General features: G+C 46.8%; 1 protein-coding gene across 2 annotated transcripts in view; it reads right to left on the reverse strand.

Moving 5' to 3' along the window:
* Nucleotides 1–21,949, reverse strand: part of LOC135819806 (uncharacterized) — a 41,828-nt gene extending 19,879 nt beyond the window's left edge. Inside the window, exons 1-4 of one of the 2 annotated variants that reach the window (XM_065333078.1) lie at nt 21,823–21,949; nt 15,250–15,306; nt 13,786–14,036; nt 10,613–10,847 (exon numbers count right to left, since the gene is read on the reverse strand). In XM_065333078.1, the coding sequence (XP_065189150.1) occupies nt 10,782–10,847; nt 13,786–14,036; nt 15,250–15,306; nt 21,823–21,886 (438 nt within the window). In that variant the 5' untranslated portion in view covers nt 21,887–21,949 and the 3' untranslated portion in view covers nt 10,613–10,781. Of the gene's footprint in view, nt 1–10,612; nt 10,848–13,785; nt 14,037–15,249; nt 15,307–21,822 lie in introns of those variants that run through there. The other variant, XR_010553985.1, reaches the window with a different exon arrangement.
* Between the last annotated feature and the right edge of the window lie 3,064 nt (nt 21,950–25,013).

The raw sequence follows: 25,013 nt of genomic DNA on the forward strand, positions 1-25,013 counted from the left end.
ATTAGGCAGAGTATTGTTACAATACAAGGTACTTTGTGAGCAGATAGCAATCAATATCACGGCATAGTTTAAACAGGAACTTGCTCATAAATGTCACGAAATTGATAATCCAAAATTGTAATATTATCCCCTGAGTAGTATTATGGTGTTCTCCTGTGTTTACATGCAGAGCCTTGACGTTGCTGGACGAGCGACAATATAAATTACATAAACATGTAGCTCATGATGTGGGATGACTGCCGTATCGCATTGCCAACGCAAACCCATCCTGTGTCAGTGCAGCCATCCAGCAACTCCCCGGACCAGATGCCGCTGCAGCTGAACACCATGCCGATGGAAAGCCAGGAGTTGATAGCGAAGCATTCTGGTCTGCACAGTACAAGGCAAAGAACAATTATGAAATTATATCGCATTGTAATCCTTCCCACACTTCTTTGTAAAAACAAACAAACAGTGCCATTATCACAACACTTGATCAAGCATCTTGATGGAGGTATTTTCCATTGTGCTGGCCCAGCATCTGCACCAGGAAGACCATGTACACTTACACGTATCTTGTGTGTGTGTTCCTGCGTGTGTGTTTGTGTATCCGTCTGTGCACACGTGCCTGTGGGGGGGGGTACACGCACATGTGTATCAGTGTCTGCTCCAGAGCCGGGTGAGCCGGGTAATCGACCCGGTTGGGCGGCGCTTGGACGCTGTTGAAAATATAGTACCGGGCCATCTTTGACCCAATTGCTACACTACACGTTCGATTTTTGAAAGGACTGACTACATGGCTTGTATGTGTGACAGATCATGCAGAAGCGCGCGTCGAATACATGTGTACCCGGCTGCGACCCGATTGAAAAGGTTGCGCCAGGTACACGTGTACCCGGCTGTACTACAATCCTAGAGCAGACACTGGTGTATGGGTAGGAGTGTGTGTGTGTGGGGGGGGGGGGTACACGCACATGTGCATGGATGTGCGCGCTGCATGCGCGTGTCTGTGGGATGGGGTGGGGGTGCACGCACATGTGTACATGTGTGTGCGCAATACAGCATGTGTGTATGTGTTCATTGAACACTGGGTGTTCTCCTGATTCCATAAACTTTGTGATCATTGTGATTTCATGTGCTTTGAAGTTGAAATTCGCAATACATGTACTGATGCTTGATTAGATTTATGTTCTATTTATTTTATTTTACTTCAAGCACTTGTACTATTCAAGCACAACCCTACCGACGAAGGGAAAGAAGCAGCAGAGAGACACCTACTGAGTCTAATGACTGCCACTGTCAGTTCTCAAACAAAAACAATGTTTGTCAAATTGAAAAATCTCACCTGTTAGTCTAGCCACTAGTGACTAGAGTTGTTCGTCCACGAAATTTGCAATATGCCACTACGGTACCAGCAAGAGTAGGTAAGTTGGCGTAGAACAACAGCTATGCAAAGCCATGTTCATCTCCTCTTCACTTTGGAAGGCATTACAAGCACCCTTCATACCTCGACATTGCCTTGGAGTGGAAGCAAATTCACCATGAGTTTTCCAATTCGCTACAATGGATCTCGGGGTGATGATCGTGTCTTCTTCATCACCACTGCAGCCTGGACAGCCCTCGGGAAGACATGTGTCACTCTCCTGCTCAACAGATTCCTACATCTAGATTTGGTTACCGTCAGGGAACGAAACAGAGCTGCAAAACACCAAAGTAATTGTTTTCTTCCATTCAATTACACTGCTGAGCATGCACAGCATGGTGACAGCTAAGCAGTACGCACGTCATCAAGCCCAATTTCCAAATATGGAAGGTGTTATTTATGAAATTTGACACGGTTCCTCTTCTCTGATCGGCTCGAGACATAGCTCATCAGAATCAGTGCCCAATTCTCCTTCGGATAAGCCATACTTATTTTTGGCGTTCAGTTTCCCTTTAACCGGTACTTCACACAAAAAAGCGCAGGCCGAAGATGTGTGCGCTCGTTCTCTGGTGATTCATCTTCATGAAACTCTGCGGCACGGCCACCGCAATACAGAATCTGATTGTCTTCGCTCTCCTCAAGTTTCTGTGAAGAAGGCTGTGCATCGAGAATTAAAACTCTCTTGAGCCAGTACAAGATCACGACTCGCTCCAAGTGTGAACTGTTTTTTAGTACTCGTGTTCGCGTTTCCTGCGTTCCGTTCGCGTTCAAAGCCACATGTACATGTAGCTGCGAACGTTCGTACGAAGTAACGTTGTTTCGCTTTTCGTGACCAGGTGACGTCAAACGAAAATTCGCGCGAACTTTCGCTCTGCAAAACCTCTAGTCTTTTTGCTTTGGTTCTGACTTCAGCTTCACGGTCAGGCTTCACGCTGTTGGTGTTGTGAATGACCATGATAACCCCGTTCTCAAAGTAATAGTATCATCTACATGTACATGTACGTGATTGTACATGTACAGTGCGGATCGGCTATAGGGTTGTCGGCTATAGTAATAATTATACCTCTTATAGTGATCGTATTCTCAAATTCATTTTCGTAAACCACCCTTTTCTATACATATCGGATCGGCTATAGTAATAATCGGCTATAGTAATATATCGGCTATAATGATACGATTTCTGTGTCAAAATGATCTTATTGCATACATTTTTCATCGGCTATAGTGATGATCATAAAAAGTATACATCGTACATGGCGAGATCTGATCGCGGCAGCCAGGAAGCGCTGGTACGACTATGATATCCCTCGGAGAAAATCCGAAATGTTTGGCGTTGGCTGTGCTTGTTGTTTCGGGGGCATCCTCGAGCGAGATTGGAGGCAGTAATGAGTACCAGCGATGAAGCGCTACCGTGGTCTCCGCCGAGATGTTGGAGAAGGCATTCAGGTAACAGGGAAGACGATCAAGGACGCGGAGAAGCTTCTCCGTGACATACGACATCACGCATCGATCGACCTGCCACTTGGAACGGTTTCAGCGGTGATGAGTCGAGCGATGGCGACCCAGACTGAGACTCTACTCCCACTAATCGATCCTGTAGATATTGTTGATATGTCGATTGAATGTGTTGAAGTGTTTCTCTTCCAAAAGAACACATTCCTTGAAAACTCATGTCAAAAAGTCACGAAGTTTTTGCTTCCGCAGGAAGTAGCTCTGCCCGGCGCGTATTGCACAGTCACATGCACAGCACGCTTCTGCTCGCTGCACTGATTCGAATGACACCAAACACGCATTTGTCAGGCATACCTAAGTATGCATATCGCCTATAGTAACATATCGCCTATAGTGATATTTTCACGAAAATCAAACACCAACGCTATAGCCGATCCGTACTGTACCTGTCCAACACATCAAACCAGTACTGCCCACAGACTGTCAGTCACGTGGCCACAGTATGGGTTATACATTTCAATTTATTCACTAATAACTTTATAATTATACTCTTGCTACCACTATGTAGCTGTTACGTTCATTCTGCACATGAAGTAGAAGAAGAACAACCGGATCCTTCATCCTGTCCTCTGTCGACTTCCTTGGGTATGCCGCTTTTCTATGCAGAATGTGCGCAATCGCGCCTCCTTATTCCTTTATCTCCTGTTGATTCCGTTATCTAGTGATATCGACGTCCGCCGAGGAGCCCTCAATGAGCGAAAGAGCTGCCTGGAGGATATGGAACATCTCAGTACCCAAGAACAAACTAATACTTCCTCGCTATGGTGTGGTGTGGTGAATGTGGGCCAAGCGCGCAGTGTGGAGAGGTGGACAGTTCAACTTAACTAATGTCAAATGGTGGAGTTCGTCGCTACTTCTGTGGCAATGTATAGGTGATCATAAGGTTTCTCTCTTTAATAAAACCCCTCCTTATCTTTATTGCCGTGGTTGGCTAACACCCAAACAGAGTAAAGCGATGATTCGCATCCATAATATTATTATTATTGCAATACATGTACATGCAATAATTATAACCATGTCATATTAGCACACGAAGGGACGAAGCCAGTTGTAAATCTAATGACTAATGAGTAATTATTATTATTATTATTATTATGAAATGACCCAAAGGCAATGTGCCTATCGAGGGGTTCATTTGATTGAAAGAACAGTAGATGTAGATGTATGTACAAAGAGAAGTAGGGATTGATGAGGAGAGAAATGGGGAAAATCAACTGCAAGGTGGCGGAATTCCGTTGATTGCATAAGCATAGTCAGCTGTAAATTTCCTGAGGGCAGCTTTGAACTTATAGAGAGAGGCTTCCGATGTTAGACTGGGGGGTAAACAGTTCCATAGAATAGCAGTTCGGAACATGAAGAGAGACTTAGACAATGATTTAAATTTGGGAAGAATGATTTTATTTGGTCGTCGCTCACTATTCGTAATCTTGAAATGGAAATCAGCAAGGTAATCACGATGATGGAAAACATATCTGTGAAAAGTAGTGAGACTGATGATTTGACGACGATAGGCTAGTGACTCTAGGGAGCATTTAGAATTTAAGTAATGAGGCCTTTCGGACCATTACTAGAAATCTCCGCCAATATACTGTACCAATCGACATCGTAGTGCTTCGTCACAATCATTATCACCATGTACTGATTTGAGAAGCAATGGTACGTCAGGCCTCATCAGATTTACGACTGACTTCATTTTTTCGTGTGCTAATATGTGTCCCTATGACTAAGTCATAAGGCTGAGTTTATTTAATGCTATAACAAATTCCACACAGTCACTCATGCACTCATGATGCATATCGCTATGTTTTCTTCTTTCGTTTCATACAATGTACATGTCGTTTAGTGTTGTCACAATGCATATTATGCTGATCACATCTCTTCTCTTCAAACATATACAGAGGGAGAGAGGGATGAAGAGAGAAAGAGAGAGAGAGAGAGAGAGAGAGAGAGAGAGAGAGAGAGAGAGAGTGAGAGAGAGAGAGAGAGAGAGAGAGACGGAGAGAAAGAGAGAGAGAGAGAGAGAGAGAGAGAGAGAGAGAGAGAGAGATCCGGAGAGAGAGAGAGAGAGAGAGAGAGAGAGAGAGAGAGAGAGAGAGAGAGAAAGAGAGAGAGAGACAGACAGAGATACAGAGAGAGAGAGAGAGAGAGAGAGAGAGAGAGAGAGAGAGAGAGAGAGAGAGAGAGAGAGAGAGAGAGAGAGAGAGAGAGAGAGAGAGAGAGAGAGAGAGAGAGAGAGAGAGAGAGAGAGAGAGAGAGAGAGAGAGAGAGAGAGAGAGAGAGAGAGAGAGAGAGAGAGAGAGAGAGAGAGAGAGAGATAGATAGATAGATAGATAGCTTGCAGCCTATATCAATCTTATCTTCTGACAATTGTAGTCAAGTTGTTTTCATTTCTTGTTGGCTGAGTTTTACGAAATAAACAAGAAATGTTGTTCTTTTCGAACGAACAGGTCTGGGACCGAGGTCCAACAGTTTTGGGCGTACTGGTACGCCGCAGTCCCTCATCTTTTGTTTTCTTGCTTTGCAAGCTGGTTGCCTTTTTCTGGACTCCCTTGATTTCGTCAGTCGTAGATCTACCTGCCTTTCCGTTATGCCTCCAAGGAAATCCAAGGCCCCCTCGGCAGCGCAGCTGGTACCTCCAAGGAAAAAATCCAAGGCCCCCTCGGCAGCGCAGCTGACCGTGGAGCTCAATGCAATGAGGGAGAAGTTTGAGGCGGAAAAGGAAGAGAGCGCCCTGAGAATCAGGCTCCTCGAGGGACAGCTGGAACGGGGAAATGAGTCGTCCTCGTCCAAGCGTAAACGCCGTAATGTTTCTGTGTCGTCGTCGTCTTCATCTTCTTCGTCATCATCTTCTTCATCGTCCTCGTCATCAGATTCGTCTGACTCGTCGGATGACTCCCGCCGGAAAAGAAAAACCAAAAAATTCAAAAAATCGAAGAAGTCGCGAAGATCCTCCACCTCGATGTCAGCGCGAAAGTGGAAGACAAGGTCTTATGAAGTGCAGCACGGCCTGAATGAGCAGCTGCAACGCCAACTCAAGAAGACCAGGCGGGACCTGCGGAAGCTGAAGGGTGGCCGAAGTCTCTCTAAGAGGCTCAGAAGAGGTGAGTCGTTGCTGTCTGCTAGACAAGAATGGTTGGTGGTGGCGGATGTGCATGGCCACGAGGCGGCCAGCAGGTTTCAAGAGGGGGGTGAGCTGGTCGACATCCTGTCGTCCTCCGAAAAGTCAAAAAAGCTAATCGCTGCGATTCAAAGCACGAAGCAAAGAGCCCCCACTGTTAACGTTAGGCAGCCCTTTCGTGGCAGTGCCCCAGCCACCTCGTCCAGGAGCTGGGGCAATTCCCCAATCCCCTTCACGCCGGGCGTCACAGCAACCCCTGCCCCAGCAGTTCCCCCCAGACCCCCCAGGCCTGTGTGCCACCGCTGCGGCAGCGCTGACCACTTCGTCAGATTCTGCACCCAGACCATCTCTGCCCCCGCTGCTAGAAAATAAGCCTGCTGTTGTTGCACCAATTCATTCCGATGAAGAAAGAGATGTTGATTCTTATTTGATGGAGGCTGATGGTGGGTGGGATGTGCGTGAAGTTGGTGTTCAAGATGTTCAAGTAGGTAGCCTAGCTAAATGTATGCAATTTTGGCGCATGATGGGGGCATCTAGGTTTATTCAAACCATAGTACTGCATGGATACGCACTGCCCTTCATAGAGGTCCCGCGTGCAAAAGAATTTGCAAACCACCGCAGTGCATGCGAGAATGCCGAGTTTGTTTGTGACTCGGTGGAAAGTCTGCTGAACCAGGGTTGCATTCAAGAAGTAAAAAGGGAGGATGTTGTAGTCACCAGTCCGTTAGGCGTTGTGAACAACGGCAAGAAGCTACGACTCATTGTGGACTTGAGGTATGTAAACAAGCATTTGCAAAACTTTAAGTTCAAGCTCGAGGACATGAAGGTCGTGGCAAATGTGTACTCTCAGGGAGATTATTTGGTTACGTTCGATTTGAAGAGTGGGTACCATCATATTGAAATTGCGAAGGCGTATTGGAAGTACTTAGGTTTCTCCTGGGTGGGGAAGGGGGGTGATCGCAGGTGGTTCGTTTTCCGTGTTCTCCCCTTCGGTTTATCCACTGCCCCATACATTTTCACGAAGGTAACCCGTGTCTTACTAAGACACTGGCGGAGGGACGGCATCAGATGCCAGCTTTACATGGATGACGGGTCGGGTGGGCACTCTACAGTTGAGGGTGCACAGGCAGTAGCGAAAAGATTGAAATCAGATCTAGTTCAGGCCGGATTTGTTCCAAACGAAAATAAGTGCCACTGGGAGCCCTCACAGACGGTAGAAATGCTTGGCATGGAAGTCGACATGAGGGAAGGGATCATACGGGTCACTAAGGGACGGGTGGAAAAGCTGAAGACGTTTGTAGAAAAGCTGTCACAGGTCGAATATCCAACTGCCAGACAATTGGCCAGGCTTACGGGGTATTTGCTATCTATGTCGCTGGCATTGGGCCCCGTGTGCAGGTTGAGGACGAGGTCATTTTATGCACTGATTATGAACCGTGAGTCGTGGCATGCAAAACTCAGCTGGTCTCAAATGGCGCTTCAAGATCTGGAGTTTTGGTCTGGCTCGTTTAGTCAATGCCACGGTCAACCTTTTTGGAAAAAAGACCCCAGGGTGACAGTGCTCTCGTGGTCCGACGCGAGCGACTCTGGCTGGGGAGGTTTCTCAGTTACATCAAAAGGAACTGAATTAGCTAAAGGGGAATGGACCAAAGAAATTGTGCAGGCTGGTGCCAGCTCCACATGGCGTGAGCTGCGAGCTATTTTGTTGGTTCTGAGTTCGCTGTCGAAAGAGATTGAAGGTGGCGTTTGCATTCACAGAAGCGATAACCAGGCAGCCGTGCACATAATACAAGTAGGCAGTTCAAAATCTCATTTGCAGAGCGAAGCACTGGAGATTCACAAGCTGTGCGCCGTGCATGGTATTCAGTTGCTGGCAGAATGGGTGCCTCGCGAAGAAAATGAGCTGGCCGATTACCTTTCAAAGCTGTCTGATACGGATGACTGGCAGTTAAATCCCAAATTGTTCGATTGGCTTGATTCGATGTGGGGCCCTCACAGCATTGATTGCTTTGCAAGCAGCAGAACAAAGCAAATGAGTAGATTCTGCTCAAGGTGGTGGAACCCGGGGTGCTCGGGTATTGATGCATTCACTGTGAATTGGAGCGGAGAAAGAGTTTGGCTGGTACCACCAATGTACTTGATAGGGCGTGTGGTAGATATGTTGATCGTGTCAAAATGCCACGGTACTTTGGTTGTTCCAGAATGGCAATCGGCGCCATGGTGGCCAAAGTTGCGTTGCGGCCCAAAGTGGGCAGATTTCGTTAAGGAGGCAATCAGCCTGCCAAAGTCTCATGATACCTTCCTGGAGGGTACTTGTCCATACAATTTCTTTGGGGGCAGTGTGAGTCCTTGTGACGTGTATGCACTACGCATTTGTACAGTGACAAACTGTGTTTGTTAGAAGAGGGATGCTGAAATTCGCCGGCCGCTGGAGTTTTTCTCTGACGGAAAGATGTCTGTTTGTGGAGCATGTGGTGATGAGCGAGAATGCGTGCATGCAGTGTCTGCGAGGTCCTGCTGCAGGATGTCCCCACTGTGGGGAGGTGATTGTGCTCTGAGCACGTAAGCAACTGCCTGGCAGTGGAAAGCTGTGGGTGCGAGTGAATGGCAGGAGTGGTGGAAGATCGCCAGGTATAGCGACGACATCCCCCTGGGGGAAGAAGGAAGCTGACGAGTCGACTGCTCTGACATAGCCAGCTAGGAAGCATTGACAGAAACCATTCTATTCTCTGTTCAGAACCAGCCAAGGACAACCTCTCAGAGGACATGAAGGCGCTGGAACAATGTCTGCCATCCATTATGAGTATGAGTCGGGCACCAAGAACTGTGAAGAAGTACGACTCTGCTTTCTGTAGATGGAGCAAATGGGCAGAGCGTCAGAAGGTGCCTCATCTGCCAGCAGACCCATTTCACGTAGCCCTATATCTGGTCTACATCATGCAAGATGCCAAAACTGTCAGCCCATTGGTCTCAGCCGTGTGCGCCTTGTCATGGAAACATGATATCCAGGGATACTCGGACCCATGCTCTAACGGAGTGGTGAAGAATGTGATGCAGGCAGCCAAGCGCTCTCTGGCTCGACCGAAGGATAGAAAATTGCCATTATCAAAACCACTTCTGGAGCGCCTCCATCGGGAACTGTCAAGCTCATCACTGCAAGACCTGCAGACCCTAACCCTCATAGTACTGGGTTATGCCGGTATGATGAGGTGGGATGATTTGGCCAACATCTTCGTGGATGAGGTAGCCATCAAGTCATCACATATGGCGGTCTTCCTGCAAGTTCGCAAGAACGACCAACTGAGGCAAGGTAGCTGGGTGTTCATCAGCCGGTGGGAGAGTGACCTGTGCCCGGTATCGCTAGTGGAGCATCTGATTGAAAAAGGAGGGCACCAAGGTCATGTCAAGCTGTTCGGGCGTATAGCTCGTGTAAAGGGCAGGACCGCCATCAAGCACTCGCTATCCTACAGCAGAGCAAGAGAGTTAGTGCGTGAAGCTCTGAAGCGTATCGGCGTAAACCCAGATGAGTATGGTTTACACAGTTTGAGATCGGGAGGTGCATCCACGGCTGCTGCAGCAGGAGTACCAGATAGGCTCATTCAGCGACAGGGAGGATGGAGAAGTGATGCTATGAAGGCTTACATTCAGGAATCCCTGCCCAATCTGCTGCAGGTGTCTCAAGTGCTAGCTGTGTGACTCTACTGCTATGCTTTAGTGTCCTTGCTGTGGCTGTCCCCCCGCAGTTGTTATTCTGTGATGAGTGTGTGTGAGTGTGTGTGTGTGTGTATGTGAGAGAGAGAGAGAGTGTGTGTGTGAGTATGTGTGCAGTACTGACGTGTGAGTGAGAAAAGAAGTTTTCATTTCTTGTTGGCTGAGTTTTACGAAATAAACAAGAAATGTTGTTCTTTTCGAACGAACAGGTCTGGGACCGAGGTCCAACAGTTTTGGGCGTACTGGTACGCCGCAGTCCCTCATCTTTTGTTTTCTTGCTTTGCAAGCTGGTTTCCCACCCTCCCTCCCAATGAGGAGCTTTGTACGGTTTTCACACACAGATCATGATTGTGAGAGCGCTGCGTTACTCTCTCTCTCTGATAGATTTCTCAATATTGCTGCTACAATACAGGTTATAAGTTGTGCGAGGTGTGGAATGTGCGGATGCTCTGTCGATTGCTGTGCTTTTCTGTATGATTCACCTCGCACAATGCTGTCACTCTATGAGGTGTTGTTTTCGCTGGACGTTTTTCTGTCTGTGTTCTGGACACAAGAGTGCAACCAGCCTTGCTGTGGCTGTCCCCCCGCAGTTGTTATTCTGTGATGAGTGTGTGTGAGTGTGTGTGTGTGTGTATGTGAGAGAGAGAGAGAGTGTGTGTGTGAGTATGTGTGCAGTACTGACGTGTGAGTGAGAAAAGAAGCTGTCTGATGATCGGTTAAAACCGTGAAACTCAGAGTTACAGAAGAAACCCTTTTCGTCCCTCTCAAGTGTGTGTATTAGGCTCTGCACCTTGGTGTATTGAGCACTCTCACGAGCAACCACAACTCCCTCCGAGTTAGATAGATAGATAGATAGATAGATAGATAGATAGATAGATAGATAGATAGATAGATAGAGAGATAGAGAGAGAGAGAGACGGAGAGAGAGAAAACTGCTAAGTCCATGCACACAAAAAAATACTAAAATAGTGTATACCGGTACGAATCATAAAGATACAGATGCAGACTCGTCATCAGACTAAGTACTGGGGGCTAAATCTATCGGAGCTCACGAGGAATCAAATCCTCCATCTTCTGTAGCATGTCATCCGCTTTGGAAATGTTCTTAAGGTGGCTCACGCCTATTTCAAAAAAATTAACGATTGCTCTGAAAATTTGGTGGGCGGTTGCTCTTAGGTAGTGTATGCAAATGGCGAGTTAAAAAAACGGGGTCTCAATGCTAACTTTTGAGATATAGGCGATGACAATTTCACTAAATTGTCAAATTTGTACAGGATTTATGATGTATAGCGGATGGGTATTTCATCAAGAACCTGATTTACAATCTTCCTCATTTTTTGGTTATTGAATGGACTAACTGTGTACATGCCAATGAGAAAATAAAAAACATATGCTTCAATGCTCAATTTCGCCATATAGGCGCAGAATGCCATTTTGATAAGTTTGCTTTGCTACATGTACATGCACACCTACATATCCCATGTACATGTACATGTCCATATACATCTACCCTTCTCTACTAGCCCACCCAACCCTGCAATACACATTGACACAAGTGTACACACACATACCACACACAAACACACACACACACGCATACATGCAAACACACACACACGCATACATGCAAACACACACACACACACACACACACACACACACACCTGTCCTGTCGAGCCACTACCACTAGGGTCACGTGGGCCCCGGAGGGGCAGCAGAGAGAGAAAGAGCACGCCACCCGGTGGCGCTCCAGACACACACACGCACACGCACACACACACATCTTTGGACCTTTGGAAAGCCCATCGTCAAAGGCGATGATAGCTATTAGGCGAGGCAGAACACACACACACACACACACACACACACTACTACTACTACTACTGCTACTGTAGCATGGTTGCCCAAGGGCCACACCATTCCGAAAGAAGCCGGAGTCATTGTCAGGAGCAGAAACGGAGATGACGACTCAGGTCACTCTGTCGACGGAACTGACGGCTGCAGCGAGAACAGCGAACACAATATGACGCTCTGTCAGACTTGGTTGCCCGATGGCCACGGTCGCACATGTGACGTCTGAAACCAGGCACTGACTTGAATTGCCGATTGCATGTCAAACACAAGAGAGAAGCATGGACGCTGAGCGGAATAGATGATGCCGGCGCGGACACTTTCGATGGTTCCAGGGGCAAACAATGATGCACACGCAGGCCACCACGAGAGTGAAACCACCTTCTGCATGTACCACACTGCACAGCACCACGCTGATCCTGGATGGGGAGACTTTGCTCTGCGCCACATTTGTGCCTTGTTTGTCACCTGGCTGGCGAAATGACCGATGGCAGATAAGACAGGCCACCCGCCAGGCAGACCTATCCTGAGCAACCTCATACCAGGCCAGACAGACAGACAGACACACACAACCACACACGCACAAACGTGCGTGTAAACAGTGACTAAACACACACACACACACACACACACATGATCGCACGCCTGCAGACCATCGCTCCAATGAAGATAAGATTACTACTTCTTTGCGTAAATATGTTTGAGATAGAGTGTCACTCTTAGATGTGACTGATGCCATCAACCAATGTCAAGGAAAAAAATTCACGGTTCGCGTCAGACTCGGCTAGAGGCCGAGTTTTCCGCATTCGTAGGAACGCCATCATCCTTCAAGGATCAAGGCGCAGATGCAAGGAAAGAATGTGTTCAATCTTCTTCTGCACACGTAGAAATAGGTTTGGGCATTTTCGATGATTTAGAATGTACGTCGCGTGAATATGACAATGTGACAGAGGCAGCCACAATTTACTGATTACTGTGCATTGATCTAGCTATATACACTGCAAGTGCACTGTAAATATTGTGTTACATGCACGTAGTTGTGAAGGGAGACAGTGTACATGTACATTCACCAATGACACACCTGTCAGACAGCAGGTTAGGGCTAGTCAAAGTTATGAAGGCACAATATACGATACAAAGGCACAATTTTGCGATGTACTTGAGTTTGTGAATATAATAGTGGACTTTGTGTTCACACATACTCTACCAAATTGCCATGCACACCCTTGTAACACACACACACTTGAGCCTGGGGAGCATGATTGCTGTCAGCCAGTGTTGCTTTCAAATGCTTATTCTCGTCAGGAGTGATGTGAAACACATACTGGTAAATATCAATCTCTAAAAAATGCATCCTAAATAAAACGCTCAAGCACTGAGTCTAGTCAGAGTGATAAGACAATAAATTGAAGGAATTTCTCAACAAAAATTCAGTGTACCGCTGTGATCAAGCCGTGGCAATAACTATAGTAGAGTTCTTGGTGGACAGCGATTACCATAAAGAAATGGTGAGATACTACAGTAGTACCCTCTACTGACACAATGCAACCACGTTGTCCAGTACATGTTCGAATCAAAAATACTTTCGTACATTCGTGACCATTTCAATTTATATTCAAGCGCGACCTCCACAATTCACTGGCTTCAGAGTCGATTGATCATTATAGAACGGCCATTCTTGACAAAATAGTCAGACAAATTTTGCGAAGAATGGCGTTCTACTGTGGAAGGGACTCGCCAAGTCACTTGAACCAATTCAACGAAAATACAAAATACTCAGGTTTTACACATTCACGTACCCGTCTGTGCCGTCCCCCATTCCTTCCAAGACATCCACATAGACTCCAACGCTTTTATTCTACTCTTTTTCCGAAGCCGACCATGGGCATGGCCTGCCTGCTGGAAGGGACATCCCAACACTTCTCTGACAGGTGACAATTTCCACAAGTAAAAAATGCACCTAAAAAAAAGTAGCCAAGTGAAGGAGTGAAAAAAAGAAGAAAAAAAGCTCACTCTCTACAATGTAGACTCGAGTACGAGAGTTTCGTACTCAGGCCATCTGCTCGAGCTGGACCCTTCGAAACTGGAGTGCGCTACAAGCTCGCTACGCCAACTCCGCATGCACTTTTCTCGAACGTAGGATGCGCGAGAACCTGCGCAGAAGACGAGTTTAGAAATAGGCGCGAGCCACCTTAACAGCGTTGAACAGCTTGACGAAACCGCCCATCAGCTCAGACCTGATCATCTTCAGCAGCCTGGAATTGTGCGGGTGGTCATCATCTTTGGTTTCAATGCTTTCAAGAAGGTCGACCTGGCCTATGTTTAGCAGCCCAATTTTCTGTGCAGCCGTACGGAAGTCCCTTGCAGGCAGAGTGCAGAGCCATGGCTGAATAAACTGGCAGTACGCAGTGGACTGAAACGGGTCCTCTGCTACTGCTTTCCCTATACGTGAATGTAGAAAAGCAAAGGAGAGAAAGATAACAGCACTCGATGAGAAAATATTTATATGATGAGACGTCAGTACCGTCAGTCAGTGTCGTGCAATGTTATCGCATGAGCTGATTGTTTAGTAACTGGTGGTGTTAGTGGACATTCTAGCGTAACTTGTAGTTTCTCGGTCCTATTTTTCTTTACTATAAATTTATCCTTGGCTCTCCATCCCAGTCCATGATGAGATGAAAATAGTGATACATGTATAGTCGCATTGATTTGAATGCGTTCTCGGAGATCCACAATCATATTATTATAGAATTATAAATCCTACATAAAGTAAACCAAGGATCATCCAAACCAAGATAACAATTCACCACAGTGGAACGTACCCTGATTAGACACGCATTTACAGACATTTTTCAACATTTCGTTTTTTCTAGGACAGCACGATTGGATAAGAAGTAAGTCAGATCCTTATGATAATTCCTTGTTGCAGTAGGGTGGATTGTATCAGTATTCCATTTTGACTTACCCGTTCGCAGTACGAACATTCACAAATCCTATCATCAGATGGTTTAACACAGACCTCTAGAAAACAAACATTGGGAGCACTGTGTTAGACCATCCTATGAGAAGTTGTAAAAACAAAATGTCCGCCACAAGCTGAATTAGCTTTCACGCCTTTCGTAAAGGAGCTGTGGTATGGCCTGTGGTATGGCCTGTGGTATCATTTCATCATGGATATCAAGCTACTGTAAGTCAACAAATATTCGGCGCATATTTATTTTCGGCTATTTTTGGCCTGGTCATGTTTGGCCGAAAATGTTCTGCGGCCGAAATTTTGTTTCCCAAGGTTCAGTGTGACAGTGAATACAGGTGGAAGTAGTACAGGTCGAAAATTTGATGCAGCCAAAATGGGTTTTATTTAGCCCTGGGAGGCCTAAGTGTGAATGGGCCGAAAATTAGTAGATTTACAGTACGGCACAAAAATGCTTTGGCACAAGGTGGCTGTACCCGTCCCAAAGCTTCATGACTTTTACTGTGACTTTCCCAAGATTGATATCACAGCACCAAAAAGTGGTAGCGCGGGACCCACTTGGTAGCCATTTTCCATTTTTACTCGCTGCATATGGACATTGGTGGCCTCATGACTCTGACTCCAGAATGCCATCTTCAAGTGTTGTTATTGCATTATATGATTCTATCAAATCTAAATTCTTACCTGTTGCCTGATCTTGTTTGTCAGGATCTGTTGTTTTGGACACGGGAGTGGCAGATTCTGCAAATACAGAAAAAGAGGCCAGAGCATGATAATGTTAACAAGTGCATTTCCAGCGTTTGTCTATTGGTCAAAAAAGTAGGGATAACAGCGAACGCAGTGCGCAGCGTGTTCGCGCATATTTTACGTGGTACAAAAATCTATGAGGCGCACGGCCGACTAGAAAAACGTCGATCGCAGAAATCAGGTCGCGGGTCAGGCTCAGAGCAGGCCGGCCAGAAGTAAAATTCAAATCTCGACAAGAAGGCTGTTTGTTGGTTTGTTTGAGCTCGATCCGTTCAGGAAAGGAGACATCAGGAGTTAATATTCTTTGGTGCCTATGACTGGTAAACGTTCTCAAGCAAAGACATGACAAAGGAAGAAGACTTTCGTAGCTGGATGGAGCTATGTTTGCACCAAAGAACAGTATTCGAATTTCCTTGTGAACAGGCCACCTCGTGACCTTTGGTTACGTCTGAAACTTGTTGATTCTGCTCTAGCCATGCCAAGCAGGTTCCAAGACTTGGGCCCCTACTCCCTAGTCTAGACAGCCATGACCAGAAACTACTTGGGCAATGGACTTAGGTCCTCGACGCAAGAACAAGTAGTAGTGCCTAGGGATGAAATGTATTGCACAACATTCGACTAGGTTCAATCCAAATGGGAGCTGAAGGGAGTTTGATTCGCTACTTCAAGGTGTTTAACGTTCATTGATGCATCAGTATGCGTAGGTATGTTTTTTCTCACGTTGAGCTAGGTGCTGGTTGGACTTTTGGATGCTCTGGTTGGAGGAAGAAGCTTGCTTGGCTGCTGAGTTGCTTGGTTGCTGTTTGGTCTGGAGCTGGCTGGGGTTGCCGTTATATCTTCAGGTTGGCTGAGTTGGCAGTGTCCTGCCATTGGATGAAGTCCTGGTCCAGGTCTGGTCTAATCCTTAGCGCTAGGGCTGGGTTGTGCGTTGCGTTTAACTGGATTACCTACATCGCTACATCGCTGCATCACGCGCTGGATCACGCGCTGGAGTGGAGTGCTCGCGCCTCTGTTCACACTGCTGGCTTGTCTTTACGACGCTATTTTCGAGACTTGCTGCGGCCGTGTCTGCGGTAATCTGGTGCAGGATGAGCCTGGGTGACGTCGTAGACTTAGCCATTCTCACTTTCGAGGAACTGCGAGGTTTAGCTCGACGGCATAGCATTGATGGCCTGGAGAGTATGGCTCGCGCGGAGCTGGTCGGGAAACTTCGCGAGGCTGGTGTGGGTGTGTTACACTCATCAGCTGCTGGGGTTGTTGAGCGTTTGGATGAGATGATGGGGATTGTCGCTAGCATCAGTGACGAGTTGGCAGCGCTGAGAGACGTTCGGGGGCGGGAGATAAAGGCTACAGAGGAGAAGGGAATCCCCTTACGAGAGGTTGAAGCGATTGTGAAGCGGGAGCTGGCATCTCTCTCTGACAGAGTAGGCGACTTGGAGAGGGCCAGTGGCGGGAAACAGCACAAGCATGCCCGGCCGCAGATGACTGCTCCCCTGGCAAGCTATTCGAAGATTGAAAGAGCACAAAGAGACCTACATGCCACATCCCGAGGTGAAGGATCAGTATTTGAAGACGTTCCCAGGAATGACCCCAAGGAGTTGTATTCACAGGCCATATCTAGAGATACTGCCCCTATTGATCTTCCAATAGACATATCGGTTGATCAGGCGCCCTTCGAGGATGTCATGTCCAGGAAGGAGCATCAACGCTTCAAGAGGCGGCTAGCATCAGAACCTTCCGGGACGGAAGAGGCTACAAGTCCTGCGGAACGGCAGATTGGCAGTTGCAAAGCGCAGACAAATCCCATCCGCCGCCACGAGTCTTCACGTTACATCCGGGAACGTACGTCCGATAGCAACCCGACGCCTTCGTTAGACACCGTCCCCAGAGGCCCGCGGAAAGTTCTTTACCTGGGGCAAATCCCGTATGGTTGCCAGGCACAGTCTATCGCTGAATGGTGCAGAGATCGGGACGTGGAGATAGTGCAATGTATTATATACTCTTCTAAATACTTCAGAACGGCTTCCGCGAGAATAACAGTTGACGCTCAGGACGTGAACAAAGTTAGTGAAAAGTCTTTCTGGCCTGAAACAGTTGCATACACTCTCCGTGACTGGCGCTTCAGGTCCGACCAGGCAGAGGCGCAATGAACACCTCGAAACTGAATGCGCATGCTCCAACTTTCTTTCCAGGTAGATTGTGCCATCCGAAAGCACCATTCAGAGACAGGGGAGGACTGAGTGGTGACGGTAAGCTGAAAGTTCTACTAATAAACATCAGGAGCCTTGGAAACAAGATTAATGACCTGGCACAACTCACCCGCCAGCATTGTCCTGATGTTGTCTGTGTGAACGAGACATGGCTGGATAGTACGATTACTGATGGAGAAATCACTTTGGCAGGGTACAACATTTTGCGTGCTGATCGAGAGGATCAAGTTGGTGGAGGTGTCTGCTTATATTCCCGAACATCCTTGCCTCTCAAGCCGAGATGCGATATAGCTGCTGCTGGGGTTGAGAGTTGTTGGGGCGAGATCCCCTGCACTGGTGGGAGTTGCTTGATAGGCACAATCTATCGTCCTCCCTCGGAACCTATTGGCTACTGGAATCGCCTTGATAGTCTTCTACACTCAGCTATCCCTCCGGGCAGGAACGTTATACTGTGCGGTGACTTAAATGTGAATGTGGATCCATCAACGGCTCCAGATCACCAGCTCCACTTCCTGTCTGATCTTACGGCAAGCTACAGTCTCCACCAGGGCGTTCATCAGCGGACACGGTTTGCATCTAATTCCATAGCCACCACATTGGATCTGTTCTTCAATACGTTTGACCAGCACAATGTGGCAACGGTCTATCCCGTGGTTTTCAGCGACCATGCGGCAGTCATAAGAGTGAATTCTACCTTGACCCGACAAGGAGTCCCGAGACATCAATGGTGTGCCGGAACTACCGCAGGATAAATCATGAACGCTTCAAAGCTGACTTGATTCAGCAGAATCTTTGCAGCATCGAAGGCAACCCAACAGACATGTGTACGGAGTGGAATAATCGCTTCCTGCAGGTGCTTGACACTCATGCCCCTCTTAGATCTTGTAAGCAACACAAGCGACGATCGGTACCGTGGATGAACAGCCAGCTCTTGCACCTTTTGAGTAAGCGCAACCGGCTTCATAGAAAGTGGCTGTCAGACAGATTTTTTTTTTTATTTACTTGAAAAAGCACATAATAAATCTGAGCAAATGTACGCCACATTAAAAGCGGCGAGAAAGGAGGCCACTACCTGTAACCGGAAGCTGAAAGAAGCGTACTACAGTACAAAATTTCAGCTTGCAACTTGTAATGCAAAACAAACCTGGCGAATCATCAACCAGTTGACGGGGAAACAATGAAAATCGGAACAGCTTCAGTGCTCAGCTGAGGCAATTCGAAGTGCTTTCGCCAAGATCGTGGAAGATACCAGCCGCCCAGTTCATCTTTACCTACCCCAAGGGCCACGGACGGCAACTAGTTTTGTGGAATTTGTTCCTGTATCTATTGCAAAAGTCCGGAAGCTTCTAGAGCAACAGAATCCGACGAAGGCAACTGGCAGTGACGGCATCCCTGCAGCCCTTCTTCGAGCTCATGCAGATGTTCTTGCGCCGTCATTGGCCTTACTGTTCAACAAATCCATGAGGGAGGGACATTTCCCAGCTCCTATGAAGGTGGTCAGCATTGCACCTCTGTTTAAAGGTGGAGATCCAAGCATAGCAAAGAATCACAGACCCGTGTCTCTAATGTCGATAGTTTCAAAGCTTTTGGAACGAGTCATCCATGATCAGCTCACTCAGTACTTGTGCCGACATGATCTTTTTCCACCAACTCAGTTCGGCTATCGCTAACATCATTCCACATGTGATGCCCTTGTATTAGCCGTTGAGGGCACATGCCAAGCCCAGACAAAAAAAGTACTTCACGGGGATTGCTTTCGTAGATATGTCAAAAGCATTTGATAAGGTGAAGCACCAAACCCTTATTCAGGACCTATTCGAGGTCGGAATCGGTTGGAACGGTGCTGCAATGGCTTGCAGACTACCTCTCAGATCGGACACAGTATGTCAAAGTTGGTCAGGTACAGAGCTCACCATACACCAGCTTCTCCGGAGTACCGTAGGGGTCAGTTCTCGGGCCTCTGTTTTTTGTTCTCTACGTCCGTGACATTGCGAAAGAGCTGTCCCCTTACAAAGTTGCGACCCTGAAATTTGCGGACGATATCTCAATTAGATCTAGCGGCATGAGCACGGATGAGGTGTCCCAAAATCTCTCAAGTGCTGTCCAGCACCTCGCCGATTGGCTGAGGAACCGCGGTCTCATCTTGAATGAAACGAAGACACAGATCATGCCGATATCGCCAGTACGATCCCAAACATTTGACTTGCAAGTGCAATGTAATGGACTGCCTCTGCCAACTGTTCGCTCTGCGAAATATTTAGGTCTCCACTTTGATGCGGACATGAGCTGGAACACCATGGTCGACCACGTCGCAAGGGGCGTCGCGTCAATGTTGGCGTGCTCAGACGATACGCTACATTCCTGCCTTTTCAATGTCGCATAGCCTATTTTCGTTCTTTCATTTTATCACACTTTATGTATGCTGCTTCTGCTTAGGGACCATCGCAAAAGGTCGCAGAAGCCCCTGAAACGAAGAGCATACGTTTGGGGGGGGAGGGAGTCGGTGCGAAAATCGCAAACCGGGCTTCAATTCAAAAAAGTATTGACGACATAATTATAGGAGCTGTAGGATTAGCATGCCATCACAGCCGGCGTAGATCGCTTGAATGTGAAAGCAATATACACCAATCAACGTTCATTGTAATGCTCAAAGGATACAACTGCATAGCTCTAGCTGTTCTCGTTCTTAGATCACCCACTGCAAGGTGATATCATCGTTGCATTTATAAAGTGCTGTACATTGTTACACACTGATACAACAATGCTTGTAGTATATTATAATAATTATTATGTGTGAGCATCCAAGTGAAAAAATGAAGCCCATGTTGTGACTGTCGTTTCGTTTGAGGGGGGAGGGAGGGGGGTCAGGCCCGAAACTCACGGTCTTCGTTTCGGGGGCTTCTGCGAACTTTTGCGATTGTCCCTTACTTACCATTTCTCACGGCGTATCAAAGTCGACGGCTTAATGGGCTCTTCAAGCGTGCTGTACGCACAGTCTGCAGGGTACCTCCGGGGACACCCACAAGCAATATTCTTACACGCATGAACATCCAAACATTGACCACATACGCCAACATGCACCTTCTGGTTTTTATCTGGCGTTGTCTCCATGACTCCTCTAACATCAGTATGTTGTTCGCTAACTTTTTCAGCCGCAGTAATTCCACTCAAACTCGTGGTGGGCACAGCAATTTACTGATTGTCCCAGCCAGCCCAACTGCATACCTTGCCAAACGTGTTACCTATGCTGGGACCATCTTATGGAACCAGCTCCCCGCTGCAGTCAGGCAAGAAAGAAAACGCAATCGCTTTAAGTCAATGGCTCTTGCCTTTTTGCTTACCAGATAAATAAGCCTTTTTACAAATGCTGTATGCACTGCTCTTTACGGTTTTTTCTCCCTATGCAAGTCGCAACTCCTGTTTTGAGTTGTTTTTATTCTCTCTTTTTCTTTCCCTACTAGTTGCTGTTACACTCACTGATCCTTATGCACAGATATACAACATTCCCTCACTAGTGGGACCATTGTTATTAGGCTAGGGCCTGTTTTGGACTTCCCACTCTAAATAAAGAATACAAACAAACAGGTATATGCTGTACCATGCTTGTACTGCAAATATCAATGTACATGTATGTCGTGCAGAGCTGAGCCAGCCACCCTCGGTCCCAGGCCCCCATTACAGGTAACAGCAGCTATTCATTGAAGAAAGTGACTGCAGATTGTCCAATTCTTGGTTGTGTTGCGAATGCGATGGAGTGCTTGTGTGGACATTTGTGGGGGCTTTATCTAGATGTGTACGCGATCTGCACAGTGTGTTCGCTGATATCCCTTACCAAAGCAATTTAAGTCCGTGATGCACTCAAAAATCCCCTCGTGTGATTGGCTCATCATCATAACAGATGTTTATATTGGCTGCATACTCAATCTGCGGACAGAACTGTTCCGTCCTTCATGAAGTCATCAGCGCAGCACAGAGAAAATGAGGCCGAAGCTGATAGCAATGAAAAATAAATTTTCCAAAGCCATATTTAATTTAAACCAGGCCCGAACGTACCTTCCCAGATTGGCTGCATTAGATGGCTATACACTGAGCGATGAAATTCATGCACATGTAAATGATAAAATGATTGGAAGTGAGTGTCTCAGGTTACACCAGTGAAAGCAGCTGCTAAACTTGCCACTAGACGTTTTCCAGTAGACACCAACTTTCGATCGGCTAGTACTGCGCGACACTCCACATCTTAACATGGTTGAACGCACGACAGAAGTAAGGCGTTCGACAAGTCACTGAGTGATCTCACCTGCTGGTTTTCTGTACTTGTCGATGGGGTCCAGCTTCTCCAGGATCTTCCTTACACTGGACATGCATGCGCTTTGCGAACACACTCCAGGAAGTCATGGAACGACTCATCGTCTCCTGTTCGTACCTAGGCCTCGGCGGGTAATGCTAGCATTGTAACTGGCATTACGAGCATCGTTTTGAGAACTAGCAATGCTCCAGCATTGTACCTGGATTTGGAGCCAAAACAACCATTAGCGCCCAAAAGTGTCATTTTCTCACTTCATGAGTGTGCATTACTGAATAAAACAGGAGCTCTACAATGTAACGTACACACTGTACTTTGTACCAGCGGCTTTTGGCAGTTTTGCTTAAACGTTAGCCTGCGACTTCGCAACATGCGTCTCTTGTTGCGAATCTTAGTGGCAGCTGCTAGGTATAGACGTACCATGTGTCTTTGATGCCATCATGGGAAACGGAAAGAAGCCTTGTCTTTCCTATTCACAGAGTCATGCAGTGCTGGCTTGCTTGCACCATGAGTACATCAAATGGAAATGTGTTGGAAGTCTCTGATTCTTCGGAGGAAGAGAGTGAGGAAGATGAGTACGAGACAGAGGAGGACAATAAGAAAGACGAGAACGAGGCAGAGGTGGAGGATGAGCCCGGTGAGGCATGCGCACGACTGCCCAAAGCCAAAGGAGCAAGCATATCGAGGGTTAGTAACATTCCTACTATTGTGACAGTGTGTTCACTGGGTGCCAGTATTATGCCCCATTGTGTTGCTAATGGATTGCTGCAATGAATCACCAAGTCTTGGTGTCTGGACTGATTACCTATACTCATGCACTAGTTGCCCACTGTGCTGATTGACTCATTCCCCGAAGTGATACGTTGACTTATATTGTACTTTTTCATACCACACATTATACTAAATTTCCAAAATAGCATTCCGTAATCACCCTCAAAGTACTTTGAAGACTGTCGACGTAGGGTTCTGATTTACTGTTATTCACTGCTAGCTCATGATAGCAACTTCAGTTCCACATCATTTTGAAATAGCATCACCATATAATCTACTTTCAAAGTACTAGGTACTTCCAATAGCAGTATTCCGTGCAGTGTGACTTACATTATGACACAATGCCATATGAGTGGTTCACATTGCCTTTTCAACTAGCATTACAAGTCCAAATTAGCATTCTAACGAGCATTATATGACGGAGTAACTAGCAATGCTAAAAGCATTTTGAGCTGAAATAACTAGCATTACCCGCCGAGGCCTATTCGTACCGCATCCAACAGGGCCTCGTTTTGCTTAGCCGGACCTGTGTAAGCTTCAAACTTAATCTTTTGGTTTTTTGTAATCAGTTGTCTACTCTCCCACTCAGTTCGTAAATTATCCGCTGTGAAAGTACTGATCATTTCAGGGAGAAGTCTGATGAAAACTGGACTCTCCCACGACATCTTCAATGACCTTCACAGCACCGACAGTCTTCACTAAACTGTAGCGAACAGAAACCGAGCATGAGAACAGAAAGCCATCAATGCATAATTTCAATCTTTGAATCTATAGCACGAAAGGATACGTTCGTAAGACGTATTTCGTCGTCAACTGTGGCCGTCCATCACTGCCATACCATGGAAGCCAACGGGAAAGCATCGACGGTTTGCGCAGTCGCCAAATCAATAGTTGCATTGTGCGCATTCAACTACAATAATGTGATAATATGAAAGTCAGAATAGTCCAGTGTCTGGTCCAGCGCTGGGTCAGCGACCCGATTGGGGGGGGGGGGGGTACGTGGACCCATTTGGCAAAAGAACACCGGGTCACTTGTGACCCGGTCGGGAATATATGTATGCTACATATACATTGTACTTTGTACATCAGGCCTGAGGGTGTCCTAATATATTTACGTTTCTCTGCTGCACATGCAGTAGGCTAGCGGCGCTTGAACGTACCCGGCTCTGACACTGTTGGAAGATTTGTGCCAGGCACGTGTGTACTCGGTTGGTTTGAAATCCTAGAGCAAACGCTGAATCCTATGTCCAACTCTACTGCTTCAGAAGGATATGTAGGGTTGCACGATGCGTAGCTAAAATTGATGCGAATTTCCACTGATAAGTGTCACCAGAAATCCCTTTGGAAACTAGTGCCAAATTTGAATTCTAGGCCAAGACATGAAGGCAATAATCGAGAGCCCAATACACCCAATCCACAACCAACAGACATGGATTCGTTTTTACAGAAACGTTTTTTTCCTAGAAATTATCATTGACTGCTTCTGGCAGACGAGTAAAGAGAATAATATTATTCCCACTAGCTATGCAGAAGACATTACTTCAGTAACGTCTGGCGCTAGCCAGGGTCCACATAGCTTTAATTCCGTGTTTGTTTGTTTGTTTGTGTCATGCCTGGCGCTATCCCGTACCGTACCATCAAGACCGTAGAGGCCTGGCATATACATGTATGCAGGAGTACATAACCCCCAGGGATTATGTACTCCTGGGGGTTATGTACTCTTGATGTACATTGTATGTATGCGAAGTGTATCGGGGAATGCATGCAGGGCGATAGTGCAGTAACGTATGGCGCTAGCCAGCGTCCATAAAAACTTCCTCCGTTAACAAAAACTTCGTGATAGATTTTGATGGATAAGAAAACGCTTAGAACAACTTTCCTTAGCCACGAGACTCACGTCGGACTGCAGACTTCTGAAAGAATGCATGGTCAATCAGCAATCGAATCCGGGCTTTGCGCAGGTTGAACAAGAACCTGAATTCAGAATTATTGGATTGCGCCGTGCTATCGCAGCAGCTGCTTGTTTCTTTTGCTCAGGGTCCTACGCTATGCTTTGTTGCCTAGCTCATCATGCATGTTATTCGAACAGATGGAAACTTTTTGCAATACAATGATGTAGCCGATCAGTTCGTTGTGGTATGGTTGGGCATTGTAGCCGTCATGGTCGACGTAAAACACTATGAGACCGCAACGAAGTTGGGGCCAAAGAGAAAGTTCCATCAGTTCTAATAAAATGCATGATGAGCTAGGCAAAAAAGCATAGCGTAGAGCCCTGAGCTTCCAAGCTCTCTCGTTAGCAGCTACAAGTGTTTTTTCCGTTGTTGTGACTGTACACGATTTAGTAGGCTCTCTTGAGCCCACTCATGATTACAAGATTTCTTTTCAATGCCCATCATTTCCAGCTGAGTGTTAAC

Source organism: Sycon ciliatum, chromosome 6 (assembly GCF_964019385.1).
Source record: "Sycon ciliatum chromosome 6, ocSycCili1.1, whole genome shotgun sequence".
Classification (NCBI taxonomy): Eukaryota; Metazoa; Porifera; class Calcarea; order Leucosolenida; family Sycettidae; genus Sycon; species Sycon ciliatum.